This window comes from Gadus morhua, chromosome 20 (assembly GCF_902167405.1).
Source record: "Gadus morhua chromosome 20, gadMor3.0, whole genome shotgun sequence".
NCBI lineage: Eukaryota > Metazoa > Chordata > Actinopteri > Gadiformes > Gadidae > Gadus > Gadus morhua.
Window position 1 is genome coordinate 10,248,523 of NC_044067.1, and position 14,667 is coordinate 10,263,189.

At 45.9% G+C, this 14,667-nt stretch overlaps 2 protein-coding genes across 3 annotated transcripts in view; both read right to left on the reverse strand.

Moving 5' to 3' along the window:
- The window catches only part of kif5c (kinesin family member 5C), a 25,923-nt gene extending 22,533 nt beyond the window's left edge, over positions 1-3,390 (reverse strand). The window contains exon 1 of the mRNA XM_030344191.1: positions 2,887-3,390. Coding sequence (XP_030200051.1) covers positions 2,887-3,012 — 126 coding nt within the window. The 5' untranslated portion in view covers positions 3,013-3,390. The remainder of the gene's footprint in view (positions 1-2,886) is intronic.
- A 422-nt stretch (positions 3,391-3,812) lies between these two features.
- epc2 (enhancer of polycomb homolog 2 (Drosophila)) lies at positions 3,813-14,592 on the reverse strand. Of its 2 annotated transcripts, none has more exons than XR_003974104.1 (14): positions 14,162-14,592; positions 12,867-13,026; positions 11,368-11,513; positions 10,981-11,187; positions 10,549-10,697; positions 10,104-10,233; positions 9,786-9,995; positions 8,825-8,908; positions 8,105-8,253; positions 7,307-7,602; positions 6,765-6,892; positions 6,399-6,552; positions 5,628-6,034; positions 3,813-5,368 (listed from the first exon to the last, which is right to left on the reverse strand). XR_003974104.1 is itself a non-coding variant. In XM_030342576.1 (14 exons), the coding sequence occupies exons 1-14, from the start codon at positions 14,312-14,314 to the stop codon at positions 5,302-5,304; spliced, it is 2,370 nt and encodes a 789-aa protein (XP_030198436.1). In that variant the 5' UTR covers positions 14,315-14,592; the 3' UTR covers positions 3,813-5,301. The 2 variants fall into 2 exon arrangements, 1 of the variants encoding a protein (XP_030198436.1); XM_030342576.1 differs by having other exon boundaries at positions 5,698-6,034.
- Positions 14,593-14,667: the final 75 nt, after the last annotated feature.

Below are 14,667 nucleotides of genomic sequence, written 5' to 3' on the forward strand. Positions count from 1 at the left end.
TATAATACACATTTTATGACTTAGAAAGACTGCTAGGCACTTCCCATTTCATACATTTAATTCACACTACCCATCACCCCTCCCCAAGAACCCATATGTCTTCATCATCACCACCATCGCCCCTCACCCTCCTCCAATCATCACCAGCACCATACATGTTTAAACAAAGACTGGGTTACCGCGGGTAACCATTCATTATTCAGTAGCTAATAATAACAACAATTTTGTTACGCTGCAGTTTGCAATAAAACAGCCCGTGGATGTCTTCTCATAATGAGCTGTGTGTGTGTGCATACAAGGTCCCGCTGCAAAAAAATCCATTTGTGAATATCTATTAAAAGCCTCCAAGAGATTAGGGAAAACAACACGTTTTGGTGAAGTCATTGTGCAGAGCATTTGCCTTTATGATGACTTTCATATACTCACATTTTTTGAGAATTAAATAGAGCCTCTCTACTTCATCTCTGTACAGCTAAGTACTGCACACACCTGAGCATATGGACACAAACTATACTGTTGGTAAACCGTCAGGTGGTGCTCAGTATGATACAGGATATACTGTAGTTTAGATGTGGTTATTTAACATGTTCTCTATGGGTTTTTTAACTAGGGAGCTGTTCTGTGAGACTCCCATAGAGAGAGATGAAGGGACTGAGAGCTAACAGTATACTGTGTTATAGCACATTGCAAAGTATGAGCTTCTAGGGATTTTAAAGTGTTCAACAGTCAAATATGTGTGGGTTATAAAAACGTGACATTTCCTCATGCATTTTTTCCAAATTTATATAGTATGTCATAATCCGGCTAAGCAAATATTTAGAATAATAGTAAGAAATTCATTTTAAGGAATAGACAGTTGTAGACCCCCAGCATTTGAACCAATATATTCAAAATCCATCCCCTTTGAACTTGGAAATAACACCGTTATTGAAATAACATCAAGTTTCTGAAATACTGCTTCCATTGTAATGTTATTATTTATTATGATGATCGAACAGATACATCTATACACCTAATACTAAATCTTTTTTTTTTTAACATTATTTAGGCAGCCTAATCTGTGACCTCTGTGCTCCAGGGTTCCTCAGAGAGACCAGGATGCAGCTGGTTGCCAGGACAACCAGCACTAGGAGGAGAAGGTGGAGAAGGAGGAAGCGTAGTGGTGCCTATAAATATGCTTGTCTGCGACTGGCTCTCAAATGGTGGCTTAATAATAATAATAATATAACTAAGGTGTTGGGGAATATCTCCTATATAAGGTTACAATAGCAACAGCCTTACCAAATACTATATATGTCATGTATTTTCGCTATACCATTTTCTCTATAGGTTCCCATACGTCCCTTCAAAACAAAAGGTCAGTATAAATTCCATTTAAATCAATACATTGGACTGTTCAGTCACATGAAGCTTATAGGACTGAATCAATATCAGCAGGGAGGAAATGTCATGAGTGCATCCTGTACTATTATTAATATAATAGCTAATATATATAGCTCCTTTTGATTCAATGGTGAATACCTTTATATTTCCCCCCCCCCCCCCTCCTCTCCTCCATCCTCTGGCTGATAGGGAGGATACCTATTCACGCTGGCTAGACTCAGGCCCCTCTACCCCACATCCTTCTTCATATCCGCCTGCCTTCAGAAGTTCCCTTCTGCTTTAGCGACCCTGGCAATTTGGGAGATTCCACTCATGAATTTAGACATCAAAAAGACAGTGCCAACACTGTAATGGCCTCTGTTCAAGCTGAATGAAGCGGGCGTACATTTTAATCATCTCCGTTGCTGTTTTGCTTGAAAACACACAAAGGAGTTTTTTTTTTTTGCTTCCTGGGGATGAGGGAATAAGGCTATTAACCTGGCTTTAACAAAGATATGAATTATGATTCCAAACAAGACATATGCTTTCGTATAGAGATCGGAAAACCAATTGGCTATGTCCAGCCTGCTCAATCAAGGAATGCAACTGTAATTTCTAAATTATGTGCATTTACACATTTGTTGGCATTTTAATCACTAAGGTGAGGTGGTAAGAACTTAGTATTTTGTTATTCAGGAGGAATACAAGCAAGACACAATAGAAATTAAATGAAACTTATAAATAAATTAAAACTAGAATTAGTCAAAAATACCCTATTAAATATCTAGCAAACTATTCAGGTTGTTGATTTGTCTCATTTCATTGTTGGCTGACTAGGCTGCATCATATAATATTGTGCTTAGTAATCCCAAGAAAATTATGTCATCCTAATAATTAGTCATAATATGCAATCTATGGTATGCATATACCTTACATTTTGCTACCTCTGCAGTTGAGTCTATATGCATCATTCCAGTAATACCAGTTAGGACAGAATTTCCAGTAATACTATTGAGAGGGGAAGGAGGAAACAGAGACCTTGTTGATTAGCAGCTCTTTGTCGTCTGGCAGATGAAGAGATCATGTAATTAGATACCACTACGTTGATAATGAGAATTGTCAGACTCTTAACTAGCTTAACTTCATTTTCGTTGGAGGATTCTGTTTGATCTCTTCGATTATTGACATTTTGAGGATGTGGTAGACCTACCGCAAATCTAAATATCCAACAGACAGAAAGGGGGCAATAAACCCAGAAAAAGGTAATTGGATGTAAGGATGGCCTACGAGATTGGGCATCACAGACCCAAGAACAACAAAGACTTTCATATATTTTATAATCTATATTTGTTTAACATATCACAACAAGGCGTCTTTCATCTCAGCCAACGTGAAGCCCAGACAACTCCACAGAAGGCATTATCTCTTATGAGACATCCATGCAGGCCTACCATGTCATAGACGTACGGACACGTGTGTGAATGTTATGGTTTTGTAGAAAGACAACAAACCTCATCCACTCACCGTAATAACAACAGTATCCTCCCCCTTAAATTTGGGGATATATTTGTCTCCCCTGGAGAGTTCAGAGTCGTTGAGTGGTCTGAATCGGCACATCACTTTAACGCCGCACTCCGACGAGTCCCCCATGTCGACGCCTCGGGTGAAGTTCAGAAAATGTTGAGTAATAAACCCCGAAACCTCCGCTTCACCTGGTTCCAAAATGTTCCCACTTTGGGAAAACGCGACGTCAGATTGCGGGATTCCGCCGTGGTTACACCTACAGAAAGCCTACAACACGAGCAGACGCCCTCCGTTCGAACAAGCCATTAAAAACTATGTTTTTTTTCTTTTTCCACCTAAAACTAATGTGAGAACGTAATTGGTTAAACCAGGTTTGCTTATTTGTGTATCGAGGTTCCCGAGTTTGTACGCTCGTTTATCCTCGGCTCGTCTCAACATCAAAGTGCGCCGCTTGTGCCATCCTTCCTACCGCAGGAGCTAGACCCGTTTCCCAGGGATGCGCTCACCATCCCACCAAGGTCCACTCGAGAAGCTGGAGGATCACGTGGTTATGGACCGCAACCCAACAGAGATTAATGGTGGGAGATGTAGTTCACTTGGATGTGTAGGCTAGTTGGTCAAGCCATGCATGTTGTGTTGTCGTTTCAGCTCAAGGTCAGTAACCCAACATCTGAACGTCATTTCAATATTCGTTTGTAAGGGAACATTTCTAAAAACATTCAGATAATAACGGAGATCTATAACGGATCTCAGACCACTTCCCATGGATATGGCTGAGCTTCTATTGCTGCCAGAATCAATTACTGCTCCACCTGCAGTTTATAACTGGAAATTACAATGAAATATAAAAATGGTGAATGAATATGACATTTTTTATCAATGTTCAAAAATAATCAAAAAAAAAATCACACAAAGTCGACCAGCAGTGACGTAATGAATAGATGTATTTTTTTTTATTTCCCAGCATTTTTTTCTGAAACACACAAGAACAAGTAACAAGGAAAAACTTATGTCTGAAGACATAGTGCATGGAATCTAAGCATTACACATTTAAATACAAATGTGTTTGGTTTCTTTTTGTCCAACATCTGTACAGGGTTAACTACATTGACTACACTACCACTATGGGGAAAAGGCCTGGCACTGACCATCAGACATTGTTTCAACATGTTACTTGCCCCTTGATCAAAAGGAGAGGAGGGAAACGTTTTGATTTTGTGAAAAGCAAAATCAATGGCTTGACAACTCAGGAGTTTAATCCCCGCTCACTTTCCCAAGTATCTGAAAAGCTCTACCAATAGGCCGCTCTACTCCTGTGTTCATTGGCTTGTGTCCCTACCCGTTTAAAAAAGGCAAATATATTATAAAAGTTTCCCCAATTAACATTTTTTCCAAGGATGCATATATTTGTTTTTGTTTGTGGTTTTTTTCCAGAGAGGATTTAAATAAATAGGTTTAGGTGAAGAAAATGGTTAGAATTCTACGGGATGTTGTTTTTTCTACATACAGAATGAAAGGCGAAACAAATTATTAAAAATTAAAAAAAACAATTCCTGTTCCACCAAACAAAAAGGGACAGAAAAGATTTTTTTCTCAATGGAAAAAATGCCACTTATTTAATAAAAAAAAAGTCTATCTCCAATTTGTGAAACCAAATCGTATCACGTTCATTTTCCCCCATCTTTGGAAAAAAAAAAAGGCTTGCAACCGAATATGCTGGCAGGACAATCTTTCCCCATCTTCGGCAGAGACTCTGCTGATTGGTTTGAGTGAAATACAAAATGTAAACATTGCAAAATAAATAAGTGGACCCATGATCCCAACACTTAGCTTTTGCATTTCTTTCTTTCACTTCTCGTGTGTGTGTGTGTGTGTGTGTGTGTGTGTGTGTGTGTGTGTGTGTGTGTGTGTGTGTGTGTGTGTGTGTGTGTGTGTGTGTGTGTGTGTGTGTGTGTGTGTGTGTGTGTGTGTGTGTGTGTGTGTGCGCGTGTGTGTGTGTGTGTGTGTGTGTGTCAAGTGCAAAAGCATGATGACAAATTCATTTGCTTCAAGTAACAAAAGGAAAAAACGGAAACGTACTAATGATACAAATATACTATTTTACACAGCCGTGATACTTCCAATTTACAAAATGTACACTTATAATATTGACAAATGGGTTAAAATATTTTGATATGCTCGATTCTGTATAGGTCCTTGTATAATCTCCACCAGCCTCCGTTCGCCCCACTGCCACTCATAGTGGATGGGGGGCTTGCATTCATTATGGGGAGGAGGGGTAGGGGCTCCGTTAGTCACATTCACTGGTCTGAGCAGAGTCTGGGCGAGAGGACAATGGCGCAAAGTAATAAGGGGGTGGGCGCGCAGGGGTGTGTTGGGGAGGGATAGGTTGGGGGTGGATGGCTGTGGAGAGGGCTATGTGACCTCCATTGCCACTGTGGTCTCTGATATTCCATTCAGTCTCTCTGGCTCGTGGTTCTCCCTGCAACACGTGAGAAGAGAAGGGGTTAGGCTCATGACTGCAGCCTTGTAAAACCATGGCCTGACACAAACATTGGACAAAAGCCTACACAAAATATATATTTAAAAAAAGAATCAATCAATTTTATTCACCGCACATTGTGGTGCGGCTCTAGTTACGTTCGCGCACGTCTTAACACCTGCTTGTGTGACGCAACGGTATACAACAACAAAGAAAGAAAGACAAAAAGGGTGCATGAAGCAAACTGGGAGCCGCTTACTATATCCCTGAGGTGGAGCCTGCGGTTGCTGAAAATAAAAGCGGTGGATGGAGATGGCGCGGCCGTCTACCTGGGCAACGTGCCGCCGGTGCTGGCCGGCGGCACCTTGGGCACGCGACCCAGCGCGCTGGCGGCGGTGGCCAGCTTTAAGGCAGACGGCGAGGGGGCGGACGGGCGGGCGCTGTGGTGGCTGTTGGCTGGCGACACGGCGCTGACGTGACTGCGCGCGTTGGGCAGAGACTGCAGCGAGGAAGACGTGGTGGAGGAAGACGATCGCCCGAGGCCCCGGGGCCCGCCGCTGTGTGAGGTGGAGGTGGTGGTGGTGGTGCCGCTGCCGCCGCCGCCGCCGCCCATGCTGGTGGTACTGGTGCTGGGGGTGGTGGTGGGGTGTGGAGGTCTGGTGGTGCCTGTGAGGACCCGTGCATGACTGCGTTAGTGTCGTCTACGTCTCATTGCTGGTCGAACTGATCGACTGCAGGTCTCGCTTTTACGGGTGGGAGTGGCCCTAGTCTGATACAGTGTCTGGTGCCAGTGAGGTGCTCTCCAGGTTGTGCGTTGCAGCCAAATGTTGGCGGATGTTTAAAGAGCATCCAAACACAAAGTGTGCTTTGCATACACCATGTCACAAATTCTGTTTCTGATTGGCTAAAAAGGGCACAGAGTGATGAACCGCTTGCCATCCAGGCCAATCAGTCCTTTAGAGATAATGCTGTGCTTAAGGCTCGACAGCAAATATGATATTGTGGGATAAAGAGCATCCGCTGAGCCTACCTGGAGGATGGAGGACACCGTTGACACTCGGCTTGTGGGGCTTGTTCTCGTTGTTGACGTGGCCCTGGGGGGGCGCACTGACCACCGCCGAGGCAGCAAAGTGGGCGCTGGCAGAGTCTAGGGTCTTTGAAGTGCAATCGTTGGAACAAGTGGTCTGCAATACCAAGAGGAGCAGAGAGAGAGAGAGCGAGAGAGCGAGAGAGACAACACAGGGGGGATGAGACCAAGGCAGTCAAATGGACATTTATTGTCCAAGCAACAGCATAAGTCAAGAGCTTGATTTTCTCGAAACACCCATCATAAAATGCTATGCGTGTTTTCCTGGAAGTTATTTGATAAACTTGATAAGAGTGTGCATTGTCCTACCTGCGTGACTTTGAGCTCAGGCTGTGAGGAATGCTTGACGGGAGCAGTGGAAGTTTGGGCCAGCTGCTGCTTCTGCATCTGGGCCAGCTGCTGCTGGTGGTCCTGGTACTGCTCCTCTGTGATGCCCCCTGGACGGTACAAAGGAGCTATGAGGGGCCTGGCATCATGGCAGGGCATGCTAGTCATCAGAAAATCGTGTTCATGGACTCCATGCATAAACTACACAGGCTAAACCAAAAAGGCCTTCCTCAAATCCCTATCGGCTGTTTGCACAGTGTTTTGTTGCGTATCGCACACCTCTGACATTGTGAAGCTCTAAGTGTGCGAACTGTGCGTCCACAGCAACGTTATGGCCCAACGGCCACAATAAATGCAACGGCCGTGCCTGAACTGTGCGCATCGCTCCCAAACTGTGCATCGCGTGACCTAAAAGTCTGCAGCAAGTTAACTTAACGACAACCGATAGGAAAGCAGGACTACGGAGCGCCCAGGAATCTATGGACGACGTTCACGTCAAGGAAGGGCGGATCGCTATGGCGTACCGATGCCGTTCCTGGGGCAGGCCGAGAGGCGCGCGGCCAGTCTGCAGTCTGTGGAGAGCCGGCTCGTCTTGCTGGCCTGGTTGTGGTCCTGAGAGGGGCGTGGCCTGAAGCAGCGCCACCTGAGCGCCTGGATGTTGTCCAGGATCTCAGACAAGGAGGTGCTCGGTGCGCAGCGCTGACCCGGACCTCTCTGTAGGGGGGCGGGAGAGTCCGTGGCGCCGGGTTGAGTGACCACCTCCGGGTCCAGCTGCCTCAGCACCGCGTCAGTGCCGGAGGAGGCCCGGTCCAGGACGACCCTGATGCAACATAGGCACACGTCTCGTCAGCCTTGGAACGCAGTCACACACTCTACAGCCCTCACACGCCATAAAATGCAAAATTGATTTAAGTCAGTCAATAGCAGAAGGCCAAACCAACTGCAGGAGTCAGCATTTAGACTGAAACACAGATGGTAAAACAATAGGAAAAGAAGCCCCGGCTGATTAGACTGCGACGTGTTGTTTTGAGTGCGTTATAACACAACAATAATTCTAGAATCACACATAATGAATAAAGTCAGCGGCAATATAAAAATCACACAACAAAATACATTCTGCCTATCGTGCCATCACCTAGACAACACAGAAGACTCTGAAAAGGGATCCGTCTCAAAGTGTGATAAGAGTGACACACACACACACACACACACACACACACACACACACACACACACACACACACACACACACACACACACACACACACACACACACACACACACACACACACACACACACACACGGAATATAGGGAGCCCACCTGCCACCGCGGCCCATCCTGCGTCGCGCCAGGCCGACGAAGCGGCGGGGTACACACAGGGCGGTGAGGGAGTGGCGGTGGCGCAGGGCGTCCAGCCCCGCCAGCTCTGGGTGCTCCCACAGGGGCCCCGGGTTCAGCTCCGCACACGGCTGAGGGGGCACAAGGGAGGGAGGCGTCACCCGACGGGACGACACAGGCAGGGCCCGGGCCGTCAGTGGACCGACATGAGGTCGGCGGCCAGACGTCTTACCACGGCTAATTTTGATGAGGGAGTTATGAGGTTCATGTGTATAAAGTGTCAAATGGGACAGGCACACACACATGGGACGCATTATATGTACTATGTACTATGTACTATGCTACTATGTACTATACTACTATGTACTATGTCAACAAGCTTCACACTGTATTTTCAAACATTTCCAGTTGGACTGAACAGATGTGGGCAGTGCAAATGGAGTATGGAACTTGGCACTTGTAATTGAACACTAGGCAAGGCGGAATCCAAGGCTGAATCTCCAACCCAATTGCCGGAAATGAAAAGAAACCCTTGGAGGCAATAGCTCATTAGCAGCTTCTTACTGCAAAATTGAGCATTAAGGCATCTGTCGAGGTACCCTTGTCTTTCCACAGCCAGCATTCATTGCCGAGACGAACCTCTTATCAGAGGGGTTCGGCTAAGAAACCCAGCCAGACAGGGCTCCAACAGGCCAGGCTTACCGAGAGATATTGGCACCCAGCTTTCCTTCGGAAGGCGAACACTCCGTCGGGATCGTTCTCCTCGTCGGGCTCCGACGGCGGAGACTGAGGGAGAAGGGAGGAGACACAGGGCATGGTCTTGAGCGTGAGCACAACAAAAGCCATGAGATTAGCTGCACATGGTGCATCTAATCATATCCCAAATCATCTCCCTGATGTGATGCGATGGAGTCGGGCCAGACAATGGCCGACAACGTGCCACGCATGCAACAGCCCCTTACTGCCACATGTGGTTTTGTTCGAGTCATTGTCACGGGAATACGTAGCCACAAAAAAATATACGAATTAAATAGACCTATTAAAAACAACCAATATTTTTTTTCATGAGCCATTTCCCATGTGTGGTTTCAAAATAAAAAGATTTTTGGCAACTTACATCTCTACTTTTTATGTTTATATGCCTGACAATTTCTCTAGAGGTTAATATGGTGCATTCAGAGATGGGTTGTTAAGATGACAAATAGGGACGCAAGAAAGAAAGCATAATAACTGCAAATTAAAAGGTAAACCCTTTGACTGGGTTAGACTTTAGTATTGCATTACTTGTTATTTATTATGGTTATCGAGTAACAGAATCTTTTTGTCCAATGTAATGTTAAAAGTATGTACTTCATCTCCAGTATATAGTATTAGTTTGTCATGACATCTCAGTGCATGAAGATGCAATTCCAAAAACACTGTGGTGTAATTCATCATACACATATACGATTGAGACCACTATAAATGTAAGAAGGAACAGGAGTAAGGGGAGAAGGACTGAAGCAACACACACACACACACACACACACACACACACACACACACACACACACACACACACACACACACACACACACACACACACACACACACACACACACACACACACACACACACACACACACACACACACACGGGGCTGGGTGAGCGCCCCGGTGCTCACCAGTGGTGCTGGGAAGTCCTCCTCGCCCGAGCTGTGGAAGTCGTACTGCTTGATGTCGGCCTTGTTGACGGTGTAGAGGCTGGGGGGGCGTCCAGGGCGGCGCGGCGGGTTCAACTTGTCCCTCTTGGTGTACTTCTTCTTCGGCCGGACAAAGTCGAAGGGAAGCTCCTCCTTCACGGAAGTGTAGTAGGGAAGACCTGCCTTGTACGTCTACGGGGGTGGGGAGAGATAAGGGCATGTTGTGTATGCGTAGTGTATGCTTCATTGCACAGAATTCCCAGACGACGGGTGTAAATGGAGGATTCTGGCGGGACGCACCTTGATCTTCAGCTCTGTTTTGTGGCGCATGCCGTTGGCCAGGCTCACGGGAGCGATGTAAGCCGGCTTCTCGGCCAGGGGAACGGTGACCTCACTGAGGACCTCCCCGGTGAAGTCGCCCAGCTGGTACCTGGGATCGCAAGCAAACATGCACAGCGGTGAGCCCAAACTAAGGCCAGTGAGGAGGTCACTTCTGCTCTTAAGAGAGACACCAAAAAGTGTAATACGACGACTGAAATAGGGTCCAACCCATGTTGTGTTATCTCACCGGTTCAATTTGGTCATGGGTTTCAGGTCAACATTATGAAAATGATTATAGAGAAAACTTAATTCACGCACAAAAAACATTGCTATATTACGTAAGATGGATGAGTACATATTATGTTGTAGTGGAATCATCATGTAGGCGTGAGGAGCCTTAAAGCCACCCCAGGAGGGCTCTCACCTCTTCTCCACCACCTCCAGGGTGAGGTGGAGCAGCTCACGCTTGGCCTTCTCCCTTCTCTTGATCATCTCCAGGATGGTGACCGTACGGCTGAACTCCCGCCGCAGTTTCAGCATCTTCTCGTAAGACGCCTCGTCGTTTTTGCGGTTCTGGGCGCAAACAGAAGAGGGCGTCAGACACTAAACGGCGTTTGCAAACGAGCATTCCGCGGGGGACGCTAGAGAGTTAAATGGAAAAGAGACGGTACCCAAGAACTGTTGAAATCTGTTGGTGGGGGATTTCTACTCATTGTCCTATTAATAGGTCATTAACTACATTCAGTAGGATCTGCTACCCCCGAAGTTTCCGTTGACAAAAAACGTGCGTCATTCACCCACTCTTGCTCTCTATCCAACCCAAAGGTCGTGGCAGAGGCGATGCACCGCTTCTCACCTTCCTGGTCTGCATCTTCTCCGTCCGGCGGCGGAAGGCCACATAGGCGTCGCTGTTGGTGGAGCCGTCCCGCTTCTCCAGCTTGATCAGCGGGATGAGCGACGGCCCCCTGCAGTTCTTCTTCTTCCTCACCCAGTAGTCATACACCGACTTGAGGAGGTAGTCGTCCTCGTTCAGCAGCACCTTGGCCTCCGGGAGTGACACAAGCTACGCGACACATCGGCGGAGGGCAAGAGTCAGAGGAAATGTGGCCAGGAAACAAAGTCCACACACAGCCCGCCTAGAGGGTTGTGGAGGAATACCGGAATACAGGGACATGCCAGCATGCCATGCACCGGGAGAGAGAATTGTGCCAATACAGATAAAGAAGTGAACCACAAGGGGTACCTGGTTGGTGCTGGCCTTCTCCAGTCGGTCCACCATGGTCTCAAACTGCAGTGGCTTGATCTCCATCTTGCGGTTGAGCCTGTTGAGGAGGGTCTCGTCCTCAGAGTCCATATCGTAGTCGGCCTCCTCATTGTCAAGGCCAAGGGCTGCACGGCGGAAGGGCAAACAATGTCATGTTATGAAACCAATGGCTTTCCCTTTACAATTCTATAATCCTGTCCACTACTGTTGGGGTCGGTGCAACAGCTGTCCAGTTTCTCATAATTAAGATCACAGTGTTATCAGGTTTCCAGAATTTGTGATTGAAATTCTGTCCAGCACAACTTGGGCCCACTTGATTTATTTATTGTTTTAATGACCATCCTGCACCTGGTCCACATAATGCTGGTCCTGAGTATCCTCGGCTGTGTTTGAAAGAGGGTCTCTTCTCAAAAGACGATCAAATCAGGTGTCAAACATCTCTCAAGACAGACACAGTGGAAAATCTGATTACGATCAGCATTGAGGGGCCTAGTTCGGAGGGATTGAATGAAAGGGAAAAGGTGAACACCTGGTTACGAAGGGACAAAGAGCCTGAAGGCCAAATGACAAGGTTTGGCCAACTGCAGACAGTGGGTGTTCTGGGAAACTCTTTTATAGGTTATCCAGGTTGTTTTATTTATTTTTTGTTCATGCAAGTTATTGAAATGCATGTATTTTAAACAGCAGCACTTGGATTTTAGTTGACTAGTACATTATATTACTACAAATTAAATCAATTGTTTCATTGTTATTACCGTAAAAAATATGCTATTTTTTATGATTTCATATCAAATACCTCCAAAAGGGAGGTATTTAATCACCAAGTTTTATGACCAAATCATTTGCTACTGTCAGTAACATAGTGGCACAAGGGTAAAATGTTCATCTGGAACCCTGCTTCTCTTGAACTAGTGCATATTTTAATTGGCAAATAGTTGGCATTAAATGATCATCCAAGCCTTTGGCAAGAACACACAGCCTTCCTGGTTTCAAAGACACGCTGCCTCCTCAAACATCTGTTGAGAGCAACGAAACGACACCCTCTAAGGCACAATAAGGCAGTAAAAAACACCTTTAGTTTGAAGGCTGGACTGTTAACACAAGAATCCCATGAGGAAATTGGTCAAAGTTGGTTTGTTGACTTGTGTGGTGTGAAACAGTTGCCTCTTGAACAGCCGGTAGTTTGATTTGACCGCATGCCAGTCTTTGTTTACGTCCGACTTTCACATTCGGTCGGTAGCCCATTTAATGGACAGAAAGGATATGGTAATCAAATCCATCTACACTTTAAAATAACTAATACTTTCTGGATTGTAACAAACGGCTTGATGCATGCAAAAGAGACAATGCATGGACCACAGTGTCTCAGTAGAAGGAGTAAGAGTTGAGTTACAGGGGCATAAAACAACGGCCGGCACCCTACATCACACCAGGGGTGGTTCCATGACAACCTGGGAAGAGGTCATGCTGGTACTCACGCTGGATGTGCATGAGCTGTTTGGGAACCTTGAGTTCGCCTTTGTAGAGGCGGTCGTAGTAGGTGATGTTGCTCTCAGCCTCGGGCACCGGGATCACCATGTGTTCCTTCTTCTCCCGGAACACCGACTGGGCTGAGATGGCCCTCTGCAGATGGTGCTCCTGAGGAGGGCAGCCAGGAGTTTACAGACATGATATTACAGTTAGAGTTTACAGATATATAGGCTACTCCATAGAAATAGTTCAGTCGTCTTCCACAAGTACCAGCGTCAGGAATATCAAATCATGGTCTTGATATGTCAACACGAGAGAAGATAACCTGCAGACGCATCCTTTAGCCTTGATGTGCTATGTTAACTCGTTTGACAGGTATCCTAATGAATAATATACTAGGATAAATAATATTATGACTATGCTCTGTATAATGAATAATATGATGTTAAAAGCCTATTGTGTTGACTGATAGCATAGGTGGGCCATGAAATATAATGTCATGTGTATGCAAAAATAACCGGTTAACAGAGAATACAATACTATACCCAAAGAGGAAAAAATCTATAGGAAATCGGCCAGATGGTCTGCTATTCGCCATGGACGCTGGGTTGATACCAATATAGAAACCGGTCTGATAACACGTAGTTAGTATTTGACCTAACTTCTACCTGTCGTTACAGTACTAACAGTGCAAACAGTTTTATTGAATTAGGGATAGTGGGCTATATACACATTGATTTAACTTCAGATGTGTATGGCTGAATGTTTAATCAGACGAGTGACAGGGCTAAAGTTAAATGACCACATATAAAAAAGGTACGTTTTACGACAACTGTCAATAGCGAACGGTAAATGGGAGCTAGCTCATTGAATTGTATAAATTACATGAGTTAAGACTTCTAACGGTGATGATCCAAGTTTTACGTCGGGGCAAATGTTTGCGTTAGAAACCAGCTGTATACTGATATGCAGTATTCATTTAGCAGTCTTTTCCTGGATGCTAGCACCATAACGGAAAGGAACACAAGGCAGAGCATGCTGGTTCAGCCTCTTGCGTCGCCAGTCGCCAAGAGAACTACGCCGAAAACCTGACGTCACACCCACTAAAGGCGACCAAATCCAAGTAACGCTACGCAAAATGTATAAAATCGACTTGATTTACGTCGTTCACGTAAAGTCGAGGGCCCGGCCATCGGTAGAGCATAGCGAGTACGCAAGTCTCTACGTAATCTGTTCGTGAATTGCGTTGACTCCACAGCGGGGCTGATCATCATCAAAGTTTATCTTTTTAAAAAGCACTTACCAGTTCTTCCTCTTTTTCCATGCCCGTTGGCATTTGTGGAACTGCCCGGTTGATCGAGACGCAGTCATTTAGGTCTGGAAGATCTTTGTTACGGTAGACTGGGAGAGGTTTGGCGGCGTCTAGCGCTCGCGCTCGGAACGATAATTTACTCATTGTTAGCGCCTAACGTAATCACAGAGCCACCGAAGGAAATGTGAATCCCGCCAGAATACGATAGAGATATCGGTATAAATCCAGGAGGGACACGGCTGTTTCCACAAAAGTAGAATTCATTGGTTTTCACTTGCTTGAAATGTCGCACGAAAAGCCATTTTTGGTCGAGATTAACCTGATATAATGGCTATTTTTGTCGTCTGGTCTACTCTCTGCGCCATGGAAAACATGGCGGACATGTCCACAGTAGCGGCGGAGCAATCCCGGCAGCCAGTGCGACACATCTGAAAAACATGGGCCGTGATGGTGCGTGCGCAACATGAGCGGCTCTCGCAATGTCGGCTCGCACGTCA

Bases quoted from the DNA above. Each gene is read 5' to 3' on its own strand.
- epc2 (XM_030342576.1), bottom strand. From the start codon at position 14,314: ATGAGTAAATTATCGTTCCGAGCGCGAGCGCTAGACGCCGCCAAACCT. The intron at 11,514-12,866 runs GTGAGTACCAGC...TCCGCCGTGCAG, and splicing joins ACAGCTCATGCACATCCAGC to CCCTTGGCCTTGACAATGAG. The intron at 11,188-11,367 runs GTACCCCTTGTG...TGTGTCGCGTAG, and splicing joins AGAAGGCCAGCACCAACCAG to CTTGTGTCACTCCCGGAGGC.